The sequence below is a fragment of the Anoplophora glabripennis genome, unplaced genomic scaffold (assembly GCF_000390285.2).
Source record: "Anoplophora glabripennis isolate ALB-LARVAE unplaced genomic scaffold, Agla_2.0 scaffold51, whole genome shotgun sequence".
Taxonomy (NCBI): Eukaryota; Metazoa; Arthropoda; class Insecta; order Coleoptera; family Cerambycidae; genus Anoplophora; species Anoplophora glabripennis.
In genome coordinates this window covers 1,372,337-1,388,959 of record NW_019416324.1, presented here as the reverse complement: position 1 = coordinate 1,388,959, position 16,623 = coordinate 1,372,337, and the positions used below count along the sequence as shown (strand labels likewise).

Sequence of the window (16,623 nt, the reverse complement as noted above, 5' to 3'; positions counted from 1 at the left end):
AGGGTTGTAAATTAAGACGGAGGAACCGCATTAATTTAACTCGGAAAGAATCGCAATTTAATTAGATGGTTCTGTGTCACTTGTATATTTCTGTTTAAGGACGTTACAGTCAGGCAAAGAAGCTTTGAGTCAAGGATACTGAAGTGAAGTGCATTAGAATTACATTTTGTCGGAGCTAAAACTCACTAATATCTCAAAGACTGGTACTTATTTCGACACGTGTGTCAAAAACCACAATAAGATTTAATCTACGTAGTGCACGTATATGAGGCTGATAAAAGTACACGACAGGGTGTGGTGTGTATAATCTATAAAAATTAAACTACAGCTTCGTGATATTTGTAATAGAAAACTCTTATACGAAAAGTTCTATCTTCGATTTTTTTTTGTAAATTAAAGTTCATTTATTAAAAAGTGAAAGATTCCAGACAGAAGTTTTTATTTTGTAATCCCACGATAGTGAAGAAGTAAAAAATAAGAATAGCGTGCCGATTACATTAAAAAGGAGATGCTTATTTCTTGCTCTGCTTAATTTTTTAGTTTGTGCACAAACTCGTTTTACAATGAACCGAGAAGACAATGCATTTACTATTTCCGAACGTGTCGATATGGTGTTACACACACAATACAATCATACAATCAATACAATTGTATACAATACAATCCTACAGTGCGTTCAGCGGCTGCGAGATACGGGAAGTGTTATTCCTCGAGGACAAGGACGTGGTCAGCAAGTGAACCTTAATGTTGTAGATGCAGTGTTGGAAAACCTTGACGAAGACCCCACAATTAGTACTCGACGACTCGCACAGCAAGTTGGAATCTCAACTCCGTACTTCGCATTTTAAGGCGCCCGCTGTTGCACCCCTATCATCTGCAACCAGTTCAACAGATTTTCCCCCCGGATTGTGATCAACGAATACGTTTTTGCAGATGGTTTTTACGGCAATGTGCCAATCAAGTAGACTTTCCTGCTTATGTTTGTGTAACAGATGAGACGACATTTACCCGCGATGAAGTGAATTTCTATGGGCCGATGAAAATCCTCACGCGATTAGGGAAACTCATTTTCAACATCGGTTCTCGTTAAATGTTTGGGCTGGCATAATAGGCGCTGTACTTGTGGGTTCCTATTTCTTTGAAGGACCACTAAATGGACCAACATATGCTGACTTTTTGGAGAACTGGTTCACTGAATTATTTGACGATATGGCATTACAAGTTCGGAAAATAGAACTTTTTCGTATAAGACTTTTCTATTACAAATATCGTTAGGAAGCTGTAGTTCAATTTATACAGATTATACACGCCACACCCTGTATATTTCAGAGGAATATTCACATTCATTTTCCTTTAGGATTCTGCTTAGTCAACGAAAATTATCACATCAGCGTCAACGCCTCCGTAGAGTTTTGTTACTGAGGCTTGTTAAAATTCGAAGGGTTAGCCGACATCGGATATACAAGTCGTGTACAGCGATTCCTTCTGGGAGGGACAAACGATTTAAACTCCGTTTTCATTTGGGATTACTATTTAAATATTCCATTTTGGCGTTAGATTGCGGCCGGCGTAGGTTGTGTTTTTACTATTGACGAGCGCTTGTTTGGGAAGAGCAGATACTAAAATTACGGGATATTGTGGAACGTTGCGAATGCAAATCGCCGAATTAAAATTTAAAATGAAAGTTGATTTTCCAACAATTTGTTGGGCGAAGCGGTTTGCCATATCTGCGATAAATATTTTGGAAGGGAAGTTTTCAATAGGATTATATCTAGCGCTCTTCGAATATAAAATTTTAAACTGATACAATATAGTGAAGTTTAGATGACATAAGGAAAAAATCACATAAGCTAAACAAGTTACTTGGTATCAATTGCCTTGGCAGGTATGGAATATCATATACTCCCCATGTACATTTGGTTATCAAAAATTTTATATTTTAAATATGCACGAAGGTGAAATTTAAAATAACAGAATGTAAAGCAGAAAAACTCTGATTTAGGTCTGGATTTCTAATGCCTTACAACTGATACAAAATAATACCGCAATCGACACACTTCTCATTGAAGAAAAAGGTAGCAGACAACAAGGTAATAATTCTACATAAGCCTAGTGGATCAGTTCGCTTTCAAAGAACATGTGATATATTTGTGTAATAATCCGTTATTTTTGAACAAAAGATTCCCGGATTATCTGGCATTACACTGAGCCTAAAAGCCTGTGAATAAATGGGGAGTTAACGTATCCTAGTGTGTTTCCGTAGCGGAATAAAAAGGGTTTATCTGATGTAAATATGTATAGTCGGGTGCTTGTAGAAATTTTCCTTCTTTCCCGTATATCTTCCATTCGTTTGTTTACTGTATATAGGATTTGGACGCAAACGCAACAAATTAGGGAAAGGCCAGAGAATTTTCGATCGTATTAGTTACAAAGCAAATTGGATGTTACGTTAAAAAAATTTCCTGAGGTGAAAAGGTACTTCAAGTTTTTCTGGTGCTGAGTGAAGTTATCAGTTTCTGTTTGTACAGGAAAGACTTACGGATTTTGAGAAAAAAATTTGTTCGACTGAAGTATGTTTATTGAAATGGATTTTAACTTCATTCGAACTGATTTTATTCGACGATTTTTTTATTTCTTCAGTATTACTGTGGTTTTCACAGGGCTCCTATTATCGTTTACATCAGTCTTCAATTTTTTTAATAAGTTTAGAACTAACTTGTATCATGACACTGTTATATACCAACAATTTTCTTTCTATTATTGGACTTTGTGATAAGCAAAAAATTAAAGTCGCTAGACCTGCTCTTAACTATTTAATAAAAAATTATAAATATATACAGACATGTGTATTATTATTTTAATTATATTTGTTAAAAATAGTTAACCCAAACCGCATTCTTATACATTGTTATTATTTCCGGTAACTGTGAAGCTAGCTATGAAGACATTGATGATGGTGACGAGGAAGATGGCAACGACAACGTAGTTGTTTATCCTCTTTGCATCCGGGTCTTTCGATCGGCCTTTGATATCCAACCTTCCCTTAAATATTAACGCCATTCCAACGCCAACTTGTAGCACCAGTGAAAACGATATTAGAATGACGATCAGATAGAATGTCGAACTCTTGCTATTAAATTCTATTATGTAGCGGAGTTGATTCGCGTTGGCTGTAATCAGGGCTATGTCCATCATACCTAAAATCACAATGATTACCAGGAAATTTTTTTAATAAAAGTTATTAACAGAGTTATGAAACAACCCTTCTTAAAAGGGGCACTCTATAGACTCTGAGTCATTATAGAACTAACTTTGCGTAGGCCTTCAGTACAGAACTAAACACATGCCGTATACAAATTAATATCTTGTTACCAATAACTGATTCGCATCTTACATAACCACATTGGCCTTGTAATAAATTAACTAATGCCTTCGTGTAATGTTCTAAAATCAAATATTAATCAACTAAATCCCCTAGCAAGATATACCCTTCGGTGAAGGTAATTGCATTAAAGAACTATCTTGGTAGCCTTAATATACAAGTTAGTTCGTAGTATAGTAGGCGGTTGGGTGTGGGATAAGTATGGAAATAGCTTCTGTTTGTCTTTCTGGAGTGTTAGTGTAGTCTTCGAGATTTGCTGTGCTGCCACTTAGTCATGTATGGATCAAGTTAGGATTAGAATAAATTAAAATTTAGGTAGGATTCGGGTTTATAAACTAATGCAAAAAATTAAAGGGGCAAAAGAATTTCCGTAATTTTTCCGTGATTTTAGACAGGCTGTATTTAGGTGAAAAATGGTCGTATCGGGAATTAAAAAAAGCATTTTGAAGCTGCATTCTAGTTTTTAGATCTTTCTGTCGAAATTTTTTAGGAGCTACGTTTATCATGCAAGCGCAAGAAATAGCGCGACAAAAAAGTTTTCCAAATTTTTTTCAGCTAAGCCATTGCATGCACCAGAGAGATTGTTTAGTTTATTCAGCTTCAATTTCCTTTTTTTTTAATTGAAGGATAGTTTCGAAAATTGAAATAAATTTCCTGTAACATGATGCCGAAACTTTTAGGAATTTTTTTTTTCATCTTTTACACGAATTTTAAAAAACAGGAAAAAGGGTAATTTATGGTTTTTTTAGAAAATTGGCGGCTAAATTAGAAATACTCACGAAATGACTAATGTTACAGTTCGATATACTCAGAAGAACCCTGTGAAGTTTCATCTGGATCTAGCGAAACGTTGCTTTGTTTCAAACTTTCGAATAAAATAAAAAGGATCACATTTTTTTAGCTTAAACACTTCATAATCATGATTAAAATGGGAAAAAAATTTTTTGAGGTTATCTCGCAATTGGATTTCGTTTTCTTCAATGCCAGAAAATCAAAAAAAAATTAAAAAAAAATCAAAATCAAAAAAATTTTAAAATTTTGAAAATATTTTCTTTTTTTTATCAATTTAAACGTTATTTGCTGTACAAATGTGAGAAAACCTCAAAAATTTCTTTTTCCCATTTTAATGACGATTATAAAGTGTTTAAGCTCAAAAAACGTGACTTAAATTGTTTCAAAAGTTTGACTGTTTGAAACAAAGACACTGTTTGTTAGATCAAGATGAAACTTCACAGTGTTCTTCTGGATATATCAATTTTATTTTGATTTTTGATTTCAGTAGATAAGCTTATATATGTTAGGAATTAAAAGCGTCGTCTTGTACGTTAGCGAGACAGTCCAAAATCATTTATATTACATAAAATAAAGGTCAACGGCACCCTCTACGCAATGTACAAGTTATCGAGGGTTTTTGTTAGGTTTCTTTCTACAATAACACAAAACCCTATCCGTGCGAAGTAAGCAGCTTAATACAACATCCATAATAACACCGTAAAAAGAAATTGTCGAGGTAAATGATTCCTCTTCTTTAGTAAATATTTGAACAAATTATATTTTCACGTTTTTTTATTAAACCGACCATATTTTCTTAAATCTAACAAAGAGAATCTTGTCTGTAATAAATTTTGTGGAATAAAAAGGAAAAGATGGTTTCATGAATTTTAATTTTTACATACATAAGTAGATTAAGTTAATCTAAATCCGTTTAACTGTTATTTAAACTTAACAAGTGTTTAACTGTTTATATTTACTCTAAAAAATTGAGTATAAGAATTACCTTCAACAAATAAGCTTCAAATTAAAGCCAGGTGGAAAAATGTAGGGAAAATATTAATGATATCCAGTTGCAATAGATTGATTTATTATTGACCACAGATTTTACGTATTTTTGCTACTACCTTTTATTTATTTTATTGTCGCCACAAAGTTTCCGATTTCTATTTATAACTTATTTTCTCTGGTTATACTCGCATAGCAATTTTGTTTTTGTCAATTAATTGCAATATAGATAAGAAAAAAAAATAAATAACAAACACTGTAAAATATACTTTATATACTAAAAACGCTACCTTGTGCAACTGTCTTTTTAGCAGCAAAACTGTTGACCTTTTTGCTTTCTGCCTCTTCAATTTCTATTTCTTCAGGAAGTGACATTTCCTCTTCTACAAGACGCATTTTTTTGTCGGGCCCGTCCAATTCGTCAAAGTTTTTTTCAGTTTCGTGCTCACTATTGCCAGAGTCGCTATCCTTTCCTTTTTCATCTAAAAAAAAAACAAAAACTAATCAAACAACGTCAGTTTAAAGTCGTTTTAAATTACACAAAATTATAATAAGCGCCTGAAATTTATTTTCCTTCGTTCATTCGTTATCTTGACCAGTTCATAATATTAACCGTACATTATTCCTATTTTGTGCTATTTGTAAGGTAGCGGAAGAACCCTTCAGACGAAAAAGTGTCCCTTTTCGTCTCCACTTCAGACTGTGGAACGCCAGCGGCAGTGCAAAAATAATGAGAGGTCCGCTGCCCTGTGACATCATAATTGATCCGTCTTTTCAGTTGAAAAGGAACTACACAAAGGCAAAGGGCTTTTAACATGATCTGCGAACATCAATACGAGCGGAAAGCATTAAGATGTGATCCCTAACTACATATTTCAAAAGCCAAGCGAAAATATACAAGCACGATGTACAGGTGTACCTAAGGAAAATGGCACAAATATCGGAATAATATTTTTCTTAATTAATCCAATAATTTTTTATAGGTAAACAATGAAAATAACAACAATATATGTAATCGCAGAAGTGATTACAAAAAAATTTGTGAATAATTGAAAAATAAGACGATATCTTCCAATGTACCATATCGTCTTTTGTTTTTGAAATACAGGGTGGCCAAATGAAAAGGAAACAGAACCATTTTCAGGAACTGCGTCAGAGATTTAAAGTCTGTAAAGAGAATTGTAAGAGCTTTCAAATGAAATATTACTCAACCCCCAATGCCATTTAAATATTTTGAGGTGATGCTTTGCTTGGGGGTGAAAGTGGCGGAGTCAAAAATACCAGCAAAGAATATCCCCCTTTAATCTAAAATCGACGGGTCTGAGCGTTTTTCTACAATCTTGACGCAGTTCCTGAAAATGGCACATTTTCGTTTTCATTTGGCCACCCTGTATAAGAAGTTAAATATGTTTTTTTTTAAATAGAACGAAATTAGAAGTAGATTATTTATGTTAAATATTTTATCAATTAATTTAATAAGGATAACATATGGCATTTAAAAATCTAAAATAACTTGCAAATTATGTAGACAGCAGTAAAACAAATAAGTATATACAAAGTGAAGTATCTTACCTTGCCTTCGACTTTTTCTGGAAGCAGCGCTTTCAGCTATAATTACTTTGGTCATTTCAGGTTCAATAATTAAGGTTTCTTCAGATGACAGTCCATTGCACAAACCTAAACATTTTTGGGTTTGAATTAAAAAAATCTGTTTTGTAACAATTTCAGAGTTTAAATTAATAAACATTTGCACGTTTCAGCGGCCTGTATATGCAAAACAAATTAATATTATTCCAAAATTAAATAAATTTCGTTTAATTAAACGTCTGATCAAATATCAGATACGCTTTGTGTGGAAATTAATTCGATCAAACACCACCTATATCTGTAGATCATAAAACTAAAAACGAATCACTCTTCTCTTCCATTATTCTACAAGTAAAACTTCGAGGTTCCCATCGACCCCAATTTTATAATCTCTTCATAAAATTATTTCGATATCCGTTTCCGCTACCACGGAAATAAAATCAAATTTCGCAGAATTAAAACCGCCGGAATATTAATGCGGATTTATTTTAATATCGGATTTATTGACCTAAAAATTGATGTATCCCCAGCAATTTATCGCTGAAAATATACCAGTTTCCCGCAAAGGTCATTCGATTGCGTTGCCTGATAATCTGGGCGGAAGTTATTAATTAGGTGCGTACTTTGCGGTTTTCCTTGGAAAACAGTAAATATTTTCTTTCAGAATCGTGGGTATACTCTTGCGGTTCTTATTTTTAATAAACTGCACTATTTTTACAACACAGAGCAAATAGTGTTGATTTCAATTTCTTTTTTTTTCTATGAATATTTTGACAAATTGTAGTAGTTGTACAGGGTGTCCCACTAAGGTCGGCGAGGTACGATATTATGGAAAGTATAGGCCCTACAAAAAAAATTTTGAATAACAAATCGACCAAGAGAAATCGCTGGAAATAGTTTTCAAAACATAAAGTTAAATTTTTCTCAGAAATGTTTCCTATTTAGGCATAACTTTTGTTATAGACATTTTGTTCTATTTTTCGACAGAAAGGGTGGGGGAAGCCACTAATGTAAAATGCGTTTTTTTAAGGATTGGTTCATCAAAAGCCCACAGTGTTATACCTCATTGGAAAGGTCTTTTCATGCTTTATCTCGTGGTGAATACGTAATGTCATTTACCTCAATATGGAAACCTGTAGATGGCGTTATTTCAAAAGAATGCCGTTTTATGGATTTTTATCAAGAATTTTGTATGCAATGCTATAGTTCTCTTTACATAAATGAATTCAGCACAACAAATTTATGATTATAGTGAACGTTTGAAGTTTCTAACAAAAGCGTTGTTTTTTTATTGGCGCTATTTATCCAAGTTTAGGTTGTTTCACGTTTTCTTAAAAAAGTGAAATACTTTATAGTTTAATTTTAATCAAAAGATGTGCTCTTGTCAAATTTTGCTAAATCACTCTATTTCAGAGAAAACAAAAGAGGATATACCTGTGATGTATAAGAAAAAATCGTCTTGTTTTTTTTTTCATGGTGCATTATTTTTCTATAACACCTCAAATAGAAATGTCTAGGAAAATATTTCTAGATTCTTGATCCCAAATATAGTTTATAATTCATTTGACAAAGTTGAGGGCGCAAAATGTAGAAAAATTAATGTAATTTTAAAGCTAGAGATTTCAAATATCACCGATCATATAAAAAAAATCATACATTATAGAAACTAGAATCTATAATTTAGGTATTATTAGTATTTTTACTGCCAAAAGGCGACGATTTGATATTTAAAAAATCATTGAAAACGATGGATTATAAGGAATTCAACCTCCTCAAATTGATTTGTCAGAATTAAAATAAAAAAAGGAAAACTTTACGTATATTTCATTGCAATCAATAGTATCACTTGTATTGTATAGAGAAGAAAGATACATTTAAAACCCGTTGCTTGATGCTTTTTGTTTGTCGTTCTCCATTAGGCTTGAAAATAGTCAGATGTCATAATATAAGTTATTGTTATTCATTAAACCCTAAATAATCTATTATTTAAATTTTTTTTCCTTGTAGAAAAACACACTTTTGTGGTTAGGGCACCTTTAAACAATACATTTTATTTTTTTATTGTGCACATATTGAAAAACTTGAGCATCTACATAATCTTCTCTACTGTTTGATTAACAGCGCTCCGAAATTGTTATTTCCATAATCGCCTCGCTTTCCATTCAATTTACCTCTTTCAGGCCGAAGCTTAACCTCTGGTATATTAATTGAAACGTCGTAATTATCGTTATTATCGTAATTACTATCGATTTTGCTGTTCACATCCATGTTTCACGGATTAACCACCGACACAACACAAAACATCACAATTCGGTCTTTAGTTCTGGTAAACTGGTCCTCAACGGTATCTGCTTCCAGTGGAACAACTAGCGATAGGGAAAACCGCAAGGCTTTATAAACTATTCCGATAATTTCACAGTGAGTTCAAGGGGTCGGCAGGTTAGACTTTATCAAAATGATAAGTAAATAAGAAATTGGAAAAATATTTTTTCAGTCGGAAGAAAAGGAACTACAAAATCTAGTTTTAGAATTGTTGTTGATGCTGAGTGTCGGCAGCTTTTCAAAATAAAAAAAAATGATTATGGTATTATAATTTTGAACAGTCTACTTGAATAAAAAATTGTCAAAAAACTATTTGTTATTTATGACAATATAAAATAAATACTTTTGATACATACACATGGGATTATAATTTCTGATGTTACAGCACGTCAGTCACGTCAGATAACGTAGATAACCCGTATTAATATAAAGAACTGGGTTAAGGATTCCACAATCCAAATATCTTGCGAGGCTTTGGGTCACTTGGCCGCGTTCCATGGAACTTTGAATGCAGCATTTCCATGTCAAGATATAAAGGCATAATACCAGCTATTACTCGCACCGTTCTGCTAAAATTACTGTGGGATTTTAATAAATATCTGGCTCTAAAATCCCAGCTATTTAAACTTAGCATATGGCGTCGTTAAAGCTCCGTTTGGATGACAAACAATTTTTGTTCATTAGTGTATAACGTGGACAAAAAAGGCTTCGGTGTATACAAATGCCTTGTGAATGCGGAAAAGTATGAATGAACAAACAGGATATGACACATCAGTACGTTGATATTCAAAAGAATCGTGAAAATTTCAATCGACGCGAAGGGTTAGAACTAACTGGAATTTAGAAATCCTAGAAAATCAAGAACTGGAATGACATGGGGTTCCGTTAAGGACCAACGTACACAGTAAATTTTAATACCAGCCAGAGAAGTTATGCTCCAGCTTCAGAAGGAAGTTAAAAACAGGCTTATTGACTCTAAACTTTTATTGGCGTGCATAGTTTGATTTCCATAATTGACGTTGTATTTTGTTGTATTTTACAGTTACAACTACTACCCTGTAAAAAAAATCGGTGTGAAATTTTTTTACATTGCACTTAAACAATACTTTCCTAGACAAATCTGTCGCCTTTGTGGCTCTCAAGATTTAGATACTCTTCTCCCTTATATTGTCCATAATACCTCCACACAGTGAATATATAATGCCTCCAACAAGCCGAGCACCAACCCGCCTTATCTCCATAGCCGTATCGGACCACTTTACCGCCCAGTTTTAAATTAAATTGAATCGCGAAACGTGTTCCGTAAGGCGCAATTCATAATGCAAGATGCTGCTTAGCTCTGAAAATTATGAGCAGTTCGTGACATTAACTGCATTTTTTGCAGGCAGCGCGGTCTCTTTAGGGCGATTTCCGCTTCGAGTGAATTTTAATAATTCAGTCCGGGCGCATTCCAGCACAGGCCGCGGCGGGAAGCCTCATCCGGAAATCTGGAAAATGTCGAATTGAGGGGTCGCAGAAGGAATTAGTTCCCTTGGATGCATTCATGGTACCTGATCTGGTCTCTTTAAAAAATTATACAATCGCACAAAATACAAAATCCAAATCTGTCGTTAGTTTTACTTCAGCGTCCACAGGACTTCAGTAAATCACCAAAAACTGACTGAAGACCCGGAAAAATCAAGCAAAAGCTGACTAATGAGCATCAGCAATGTTTTGAATAAAATATTTGGACAGGGTAAAGCGTTAAACTTATTTATTTTTATCTTCCTGTGGGTGATTTATATTTTACGTTATTTAATATTAATTTACCTCTCCAAAGCGTCTTCCAATCTTAAAATCACTCTCTTCCAATTCTAAAACTCAAGAGAATGAAGTTGTTCACTTCGTTGACACCGTATACCGACGTGCCTGGAGCAGTCCCTTTACCAATAGATTTAACGATAGATTTATACCATTCAATCAATATCCCCAGTAATTCCGCACGTTTTGTTTGTGTAAGGCGACAGATGAGACTGGATGTAGAATGTAGATGGCACGGCACAGCTGGCTATCCGCATGCAGATCGCTCCCAGTTTAAATCTATCTTGGCGGCTGCTTCGACGCGTTCTTCTGGGAAACGCCTCCGAGATTACAATTTCATTACGGGAATTTTTTTAAAAATCGGAATGATTAAATCGAATTACAACGCCGGAGAACCTTCCCGACAGATGTTTGACTTCCCCGTCGTCGAATAATTTATCATCTTATTGGTCGTTGGATGTCTCAAAAAGACGCGTTTGTAACATTTATCTGCTCCCATTGTAGTAAATAAACTATTAATACATTGTTTTTAAGGAGGTACCTAAATGAATTTTTACCGTAGAAGTGGAAGTTATGGACAGCTAGGGAGGTAAGTGAAGTAACTTACCACCCTAAGGAAAAAGCGATTTCGAGCTATAAATGCATATTTTATGAACAAATATATACAAATATTTGATGAACATTACATTTTATTAATTTCACAGCCCCAAAAAAAAAGTGGCAGGTCCGGAAGACAAGACCATGGTATCCATATGGTTTTGGGGTCGCCGAATCCGAATCTGACGTCCGTTTGACTCAATCAGATCTGGGTTGAGGCATTGCTAATACATCAATTCCTGTGTTACCCAGTAACGTTACCGATGTTGTTCGGAATGAATGGCCTGTATATGTTTCAGGATGTTCTAGTTTCAAAAAGTGTGAAATTTCAATTTCCAATCTAATCTTGATATATTTCTTGAGAATTTCTAGGTTTTCTCGGACTCTATTGCCAGCCCTCGCTCCGCTCGGGCGCAAAATCGTCCTCGACTTATAAATAACTATTTCACTTTCACTTTATCTCACTGGAAAAATGTAGAGAATATCTATTTTATGGACAGTAGAATAAGGTCTGGAACAGACTAACTCCAAGTGAACATTTATATTCATTCGAAGCTATATGAAGATTTGTGCGGAAGAGGGGACGGCGTATTATAATTACCCCAAAAAAGGTAAAAATAGGTAGAGATGCTTTTGGCAATAGCGCCCCGCGTGTCTCTACACCAATGACGGGAAAGTGGCGTCACTATTAGAACGTTACGCCGCCGAGCAGAACGTCGTTTGTGCAGATATCCCGATGGTTTATGACCGCTGCGATGAAAGAGATTCCCCATTACTGAATATCTCCAACGCACAATTTAACCTGCCACCATTTATTTCATGCTTACCTCGCACATTTCTTTATATTAAAATACATTAGCGACTTTAAAACGTCATCTGCCGTCGCGAGCTACGTGAGCGTCATTAAAGAGTGGGTTCTAGACAAAATGAAAAAATATGCTCGCCGTTCCGATAAGGGAACACTGACTGCGCTGTTAAATGTGACAGTTCCCGTATAATTTCGTCTTTAAGGGAGGCACGGAGCAGAAAATGTACTTTATCCGCGGATTTTTATTTCCCTTAAGAACCGTTCCGCAGCAGGACAGAGCTAATCGCCCCTGGAGAGGAGCTTCGTTTGCAAAAAATGGTTTGAAGAGTAAATACTTTAAACAGAGTTAACCCAGTCGATTCCCGAAATGTATTTCTTACTTAAAATGTTCTTAAAAAATCGGAAAATGGAGACAGAGTCACCAACAACCAACAATAAGAACCGAAATCAACGTCAAACCGCCTCCACAGAGCCTAGACCGAGAACAACAAAAGAAGGTCAAAGATTCCTAACTAACATTAAGGAAGTCTATTGTTACTTCTTAAAACTGCTAAAATAAATTTGTTACGGACTCCCTACGCGGTGCAATTCTCGGTTTCGTGTTGGGAATCTAATCCTGTCAAAATCGAGGCGGAATTATCAACCTTTAATTTTTTTAAATTAAAGCAGCGACCGCTTTCGCTTAGGTTTTTCCATGTATTTGATGACCTGTGAGCACATACGAGAGCAGATACATGCATCAAGTAAGAAGTGCTTGTTTTGGTGTAAATATCTGGGCTTGGATTAGGTCTGGAAGTCCTGGAGTTTGTTGGGATGTTGGAGAATACCTAACAGGGTAAAGTTAAGTAATCATTTTGGAAAATATAATGCTACAAAAGGAAACAATGTTAACATTTTAAGTTGGCCTTCTAGAAGACCAGATTTAAGCTCCATTGAGAATGTGGGAGGTTTAATAGTTAAAAAAATGGTCGCATACAACTCTAACTTTAGAAATTACGATGGACTGCAAGATTCTGTTCTAGAACTGTGGAGAAATTTGAATGAAAATGTGGTTTCAAGTTTTATACAGCGTTTTACAACAATATTTTAGTGGGGAAGCAACATTCTGGCAACAATTTCTCTGAAAAGAAAATTAGGGCATTTCTGGACTTATCGTATGCATTAAATGCGTTTTAAATTTTTAAATTGGGTAGTTTTCGATTTCCTTTTGTATACAGGGCGTAAGAAGTTTGACGGCCATTATTTCAGCATGAGACAAAGTAATCATAAATAAACAAAAAAGTTGTATATTACAGTGGCGAAAGATTAACCGTTTATTTAGACCAGTTAAATTGCGTATTGCTGGACAGCTTAGTATCTCATGTTATCCGCCGCACTGTTGTCACATTGCTCGATATGAGTTTTATGGAATTTTAAATTTATTACAACGCTATTTTTTTAGAATTAAGCATAAAGGAGTTTTAGTATTTTATAATATTCTATGCACGCACTTGTCAATATTCCTTAATTAATCGAACTTTTGTACAAGTAGCAGATTTTGGTAATTTTTTCCTCGGAAATGGTTGAGTTTAGGACCCATGTCATATAAGGTTTTTTTGTTTATTTTAATGTATTCTATCGCCTATTAAAATTAAGGCAATCAAACTTCTAACACCTTGTATATATAGGTACATATTTTTTTCAAGGTATTTGACTGAAATATAACCGGTATTTCCTCTATTTTAAGTAAAAAAATGGATACAATTATGAATGAAATTTGTGATGAAATGAAAGCTTCTAAACTTGATCTTCATCTTTTGCCACTTCAATATTATTTTGAGAGACTCCAATGAATGAAACACGATAAACAAAAAAGCAATAACGCTATTTATTGACCTTATAAAAGTTATTTCATATCAATACAAGATTTTGTACAGATTTTCATTTTTCGGACACGACCTTATAGTCTGCTCAAAGCAGCGAATAAACAATTATCAGCCAAACCTTCTGCTCAAACCCTCGAGAACTTTTAAATAATTACCGCTTTACTGTTAAATCACGTTAATCCGTTCTACCTAGTCAATTTGGTTTAGGGTTGATTAACGGCCTCCGTTACCACTAGCGTGCTAGACTAAGCTGTACATTGCCTCTGTGATTTCCCGTATTAAAATCAAACGTAATCGAGGCCCCGCTAATACTTGACTCTAATTCGTTAATTTGTTAACAGGATATAATAATCTGGGAAATAAATCTTACGTCTGGAAAATTACACACGGAGGTATATCGATCTATTGGGTCATGAAACTGAAGCTAACTGGGCGGAAAATGGGAAAAATTAGGTTGTTTACCGAAAGAAATGCTGATATACTAGATCTACTAGATAAAATATAATGGAACACGACTTTAGATAATATTAAAAGCCCTAAAGAATTAAACAACATTAACAATAACAGTAATAGGTAACATGAGGAAATCTGTAATACTGACTAACCAGGTAATTGTCCCTGGTTATATAACTGCAAGTGGTCAAAGTCGACGTTCGATCGCCTTACTAACGCGAACGCACAGAAACAACTCATTTTGAAACATTTTCCTCGAATAAGTCGATTTGCTAATTTTCATTAACTCTATATCTGTTATTTTCGTTATTTTAAAATCGCCAAATAACACCATCATTTATTTTTTTATGTGTCATATTTGTTATGTTTTTGTTTGTTAATTTCATAGGCGTCACTGACGTACATCACCACTAAGCAAATACGTTTTTTAATACATCTTATTTTTTACTGTATAATAGGTATCCGTTAGCGCAACATATTCGAAACGCACATGCCGCCACAATATGTTCGTCCCTAGGTTGATTGAATTATTTCACGTCTGCTGAACAGGTAGCCCTGTTTCAAACTAGCTCTGTATGCAAATTGTAAAATACACACACGGAACTTCGGTATATTAAAATGAGGACCCACCGTAACCACCTAACCAGAGACGGTTTTTTACTTGGCGTATGTTGGATAGTTCATGAATAAGCCCTGTTGGTATATCAAATATTTGTACTTGTATTCGTTCTGGAAGTCGCCGCAAATTAGAACATTCAAATCAGCACGAGAAGGATATTGCTTGTAATCAATATGGTTCAGATTTCTTCTTTTGGTGAATGGTGTCTTGTGTATAATGGAACCAGATGTGAACATTTAGCTAGAACATAGATATTTCAAGACGTAAAAGATATATTTGCTTGTCTTTGTAACAATTCAACTAGAAACTCAAAGAATATCAGTCAGGTGTAATTAATTCCAGGATTTCTATTTGTCATCATATACTCGCAGATATAAGGATTAATAAGGCATTAATTCCCAGTCATTGTTCCAGCGTGATAAAGGATCCGTAATCGTTTCCAAGAGTTCTAGTTTTAATACCTTATTAGACTTAAGGGCTCTCTAGGAATTTGCATATAAAATATCGGATTGCACGGGACTGATAGCCACAAGCAAAATCTAACTTTAATGATTTCCAATAAACCATTTAATTGATGCCGAACAATGAATGGCGGAACGGTGCAATTAAATGGCAGTAATGGAGGAATTCGTCTAATTGCGCCAACAGTTTTAGTCTACAAACTCAATATTCAATTAAAATTTTATGGAAAAATTGGAAGGAAGTCTTAGCTATACAAAATGTTGTCTGTGATGGTGGTGCAGAAAAATTTAAGAACTTGTAGGTCCTTTTTTTATTCTACTTTCCGCTTTGAAATTCTTTTACGCATTTTCTGTATAAATTGTGTCTATTTAAACTCTAACAAACTTGCTAACACTGTACATCTATCAAACTTATCGAACCATTAGTTTATATCGAGTTATGGTGCACCTACAAACTTATCCGTTGTCTTGCTAGCGACCAAGCCATAAGTTGGACGCCATTCGAGACTTCTCAATCGATTCAATAAAGTTAACATAAAACCACAGTCACAATTAATTAAAATATTTGTTACGCCCAACTACAGAACTTGTAAATTGGATCACTGCAACTTTTCGTTTGCTCGTGATTATCCGCAACTTAGGACAGCCTCGGGCTTCTAAAATGAAACTACTTTAATTTGTCTTGTGCAATTTCGAGATCCGCGGAATTTTCATATTACTTTAATGTACGTTTGAGGAATTTCATAGGAAAATGTGCCTTCTTCTATAAAATATATCCCGTTTTGCGCAAAGGCCTTTATTTTATTTCGTTTGAAAAGAATTTAATATAAAAAGGAAATATTTCGTATTAATATGAGATTTGGAAAGCCAAGCTCATATCACAATACACGTAAATCCAAATGGCGGATCTGTCGAATTGGTAATATTTTCCTCGGAAATGGTTGAGTTTA

At 34.4% G+C, this 16,623-nt stretch overlaps 1 protein-coding gene across 1 annotated transcript; it reads right to left on the bottom strand.

The window, feature by feature from the left end:
• Positions 1–2,806: 2,806 nt before the first annotated feature.
• On the bottom strand, positions 2,807–9,100 carry LOC108907635 (ninjurin-2-like). The gene is made up of 4 exons (XM_018711390.1): positions 8,920–9,100; positions 6,734–6,838; positions 5,452–5,643; positions 2,807–3,197 (listed from the first exon to the last, which is right to left on the bottom strand). The coding sequence occupies exons 1-4, from the start codon at positions 9,014–9,016 to the stop codon at positions 2,899–2,901; spliced, it is 693 nt and encodes a 230-aa protein (XP_018566906.1). The 5' UTR covers positions 9,017–9,100; the 3' UTR covers positions 2,807–2,898.
• Between the last annotated feature and the right edge of the window lie 7,523 nt (positions 9,101–16,623).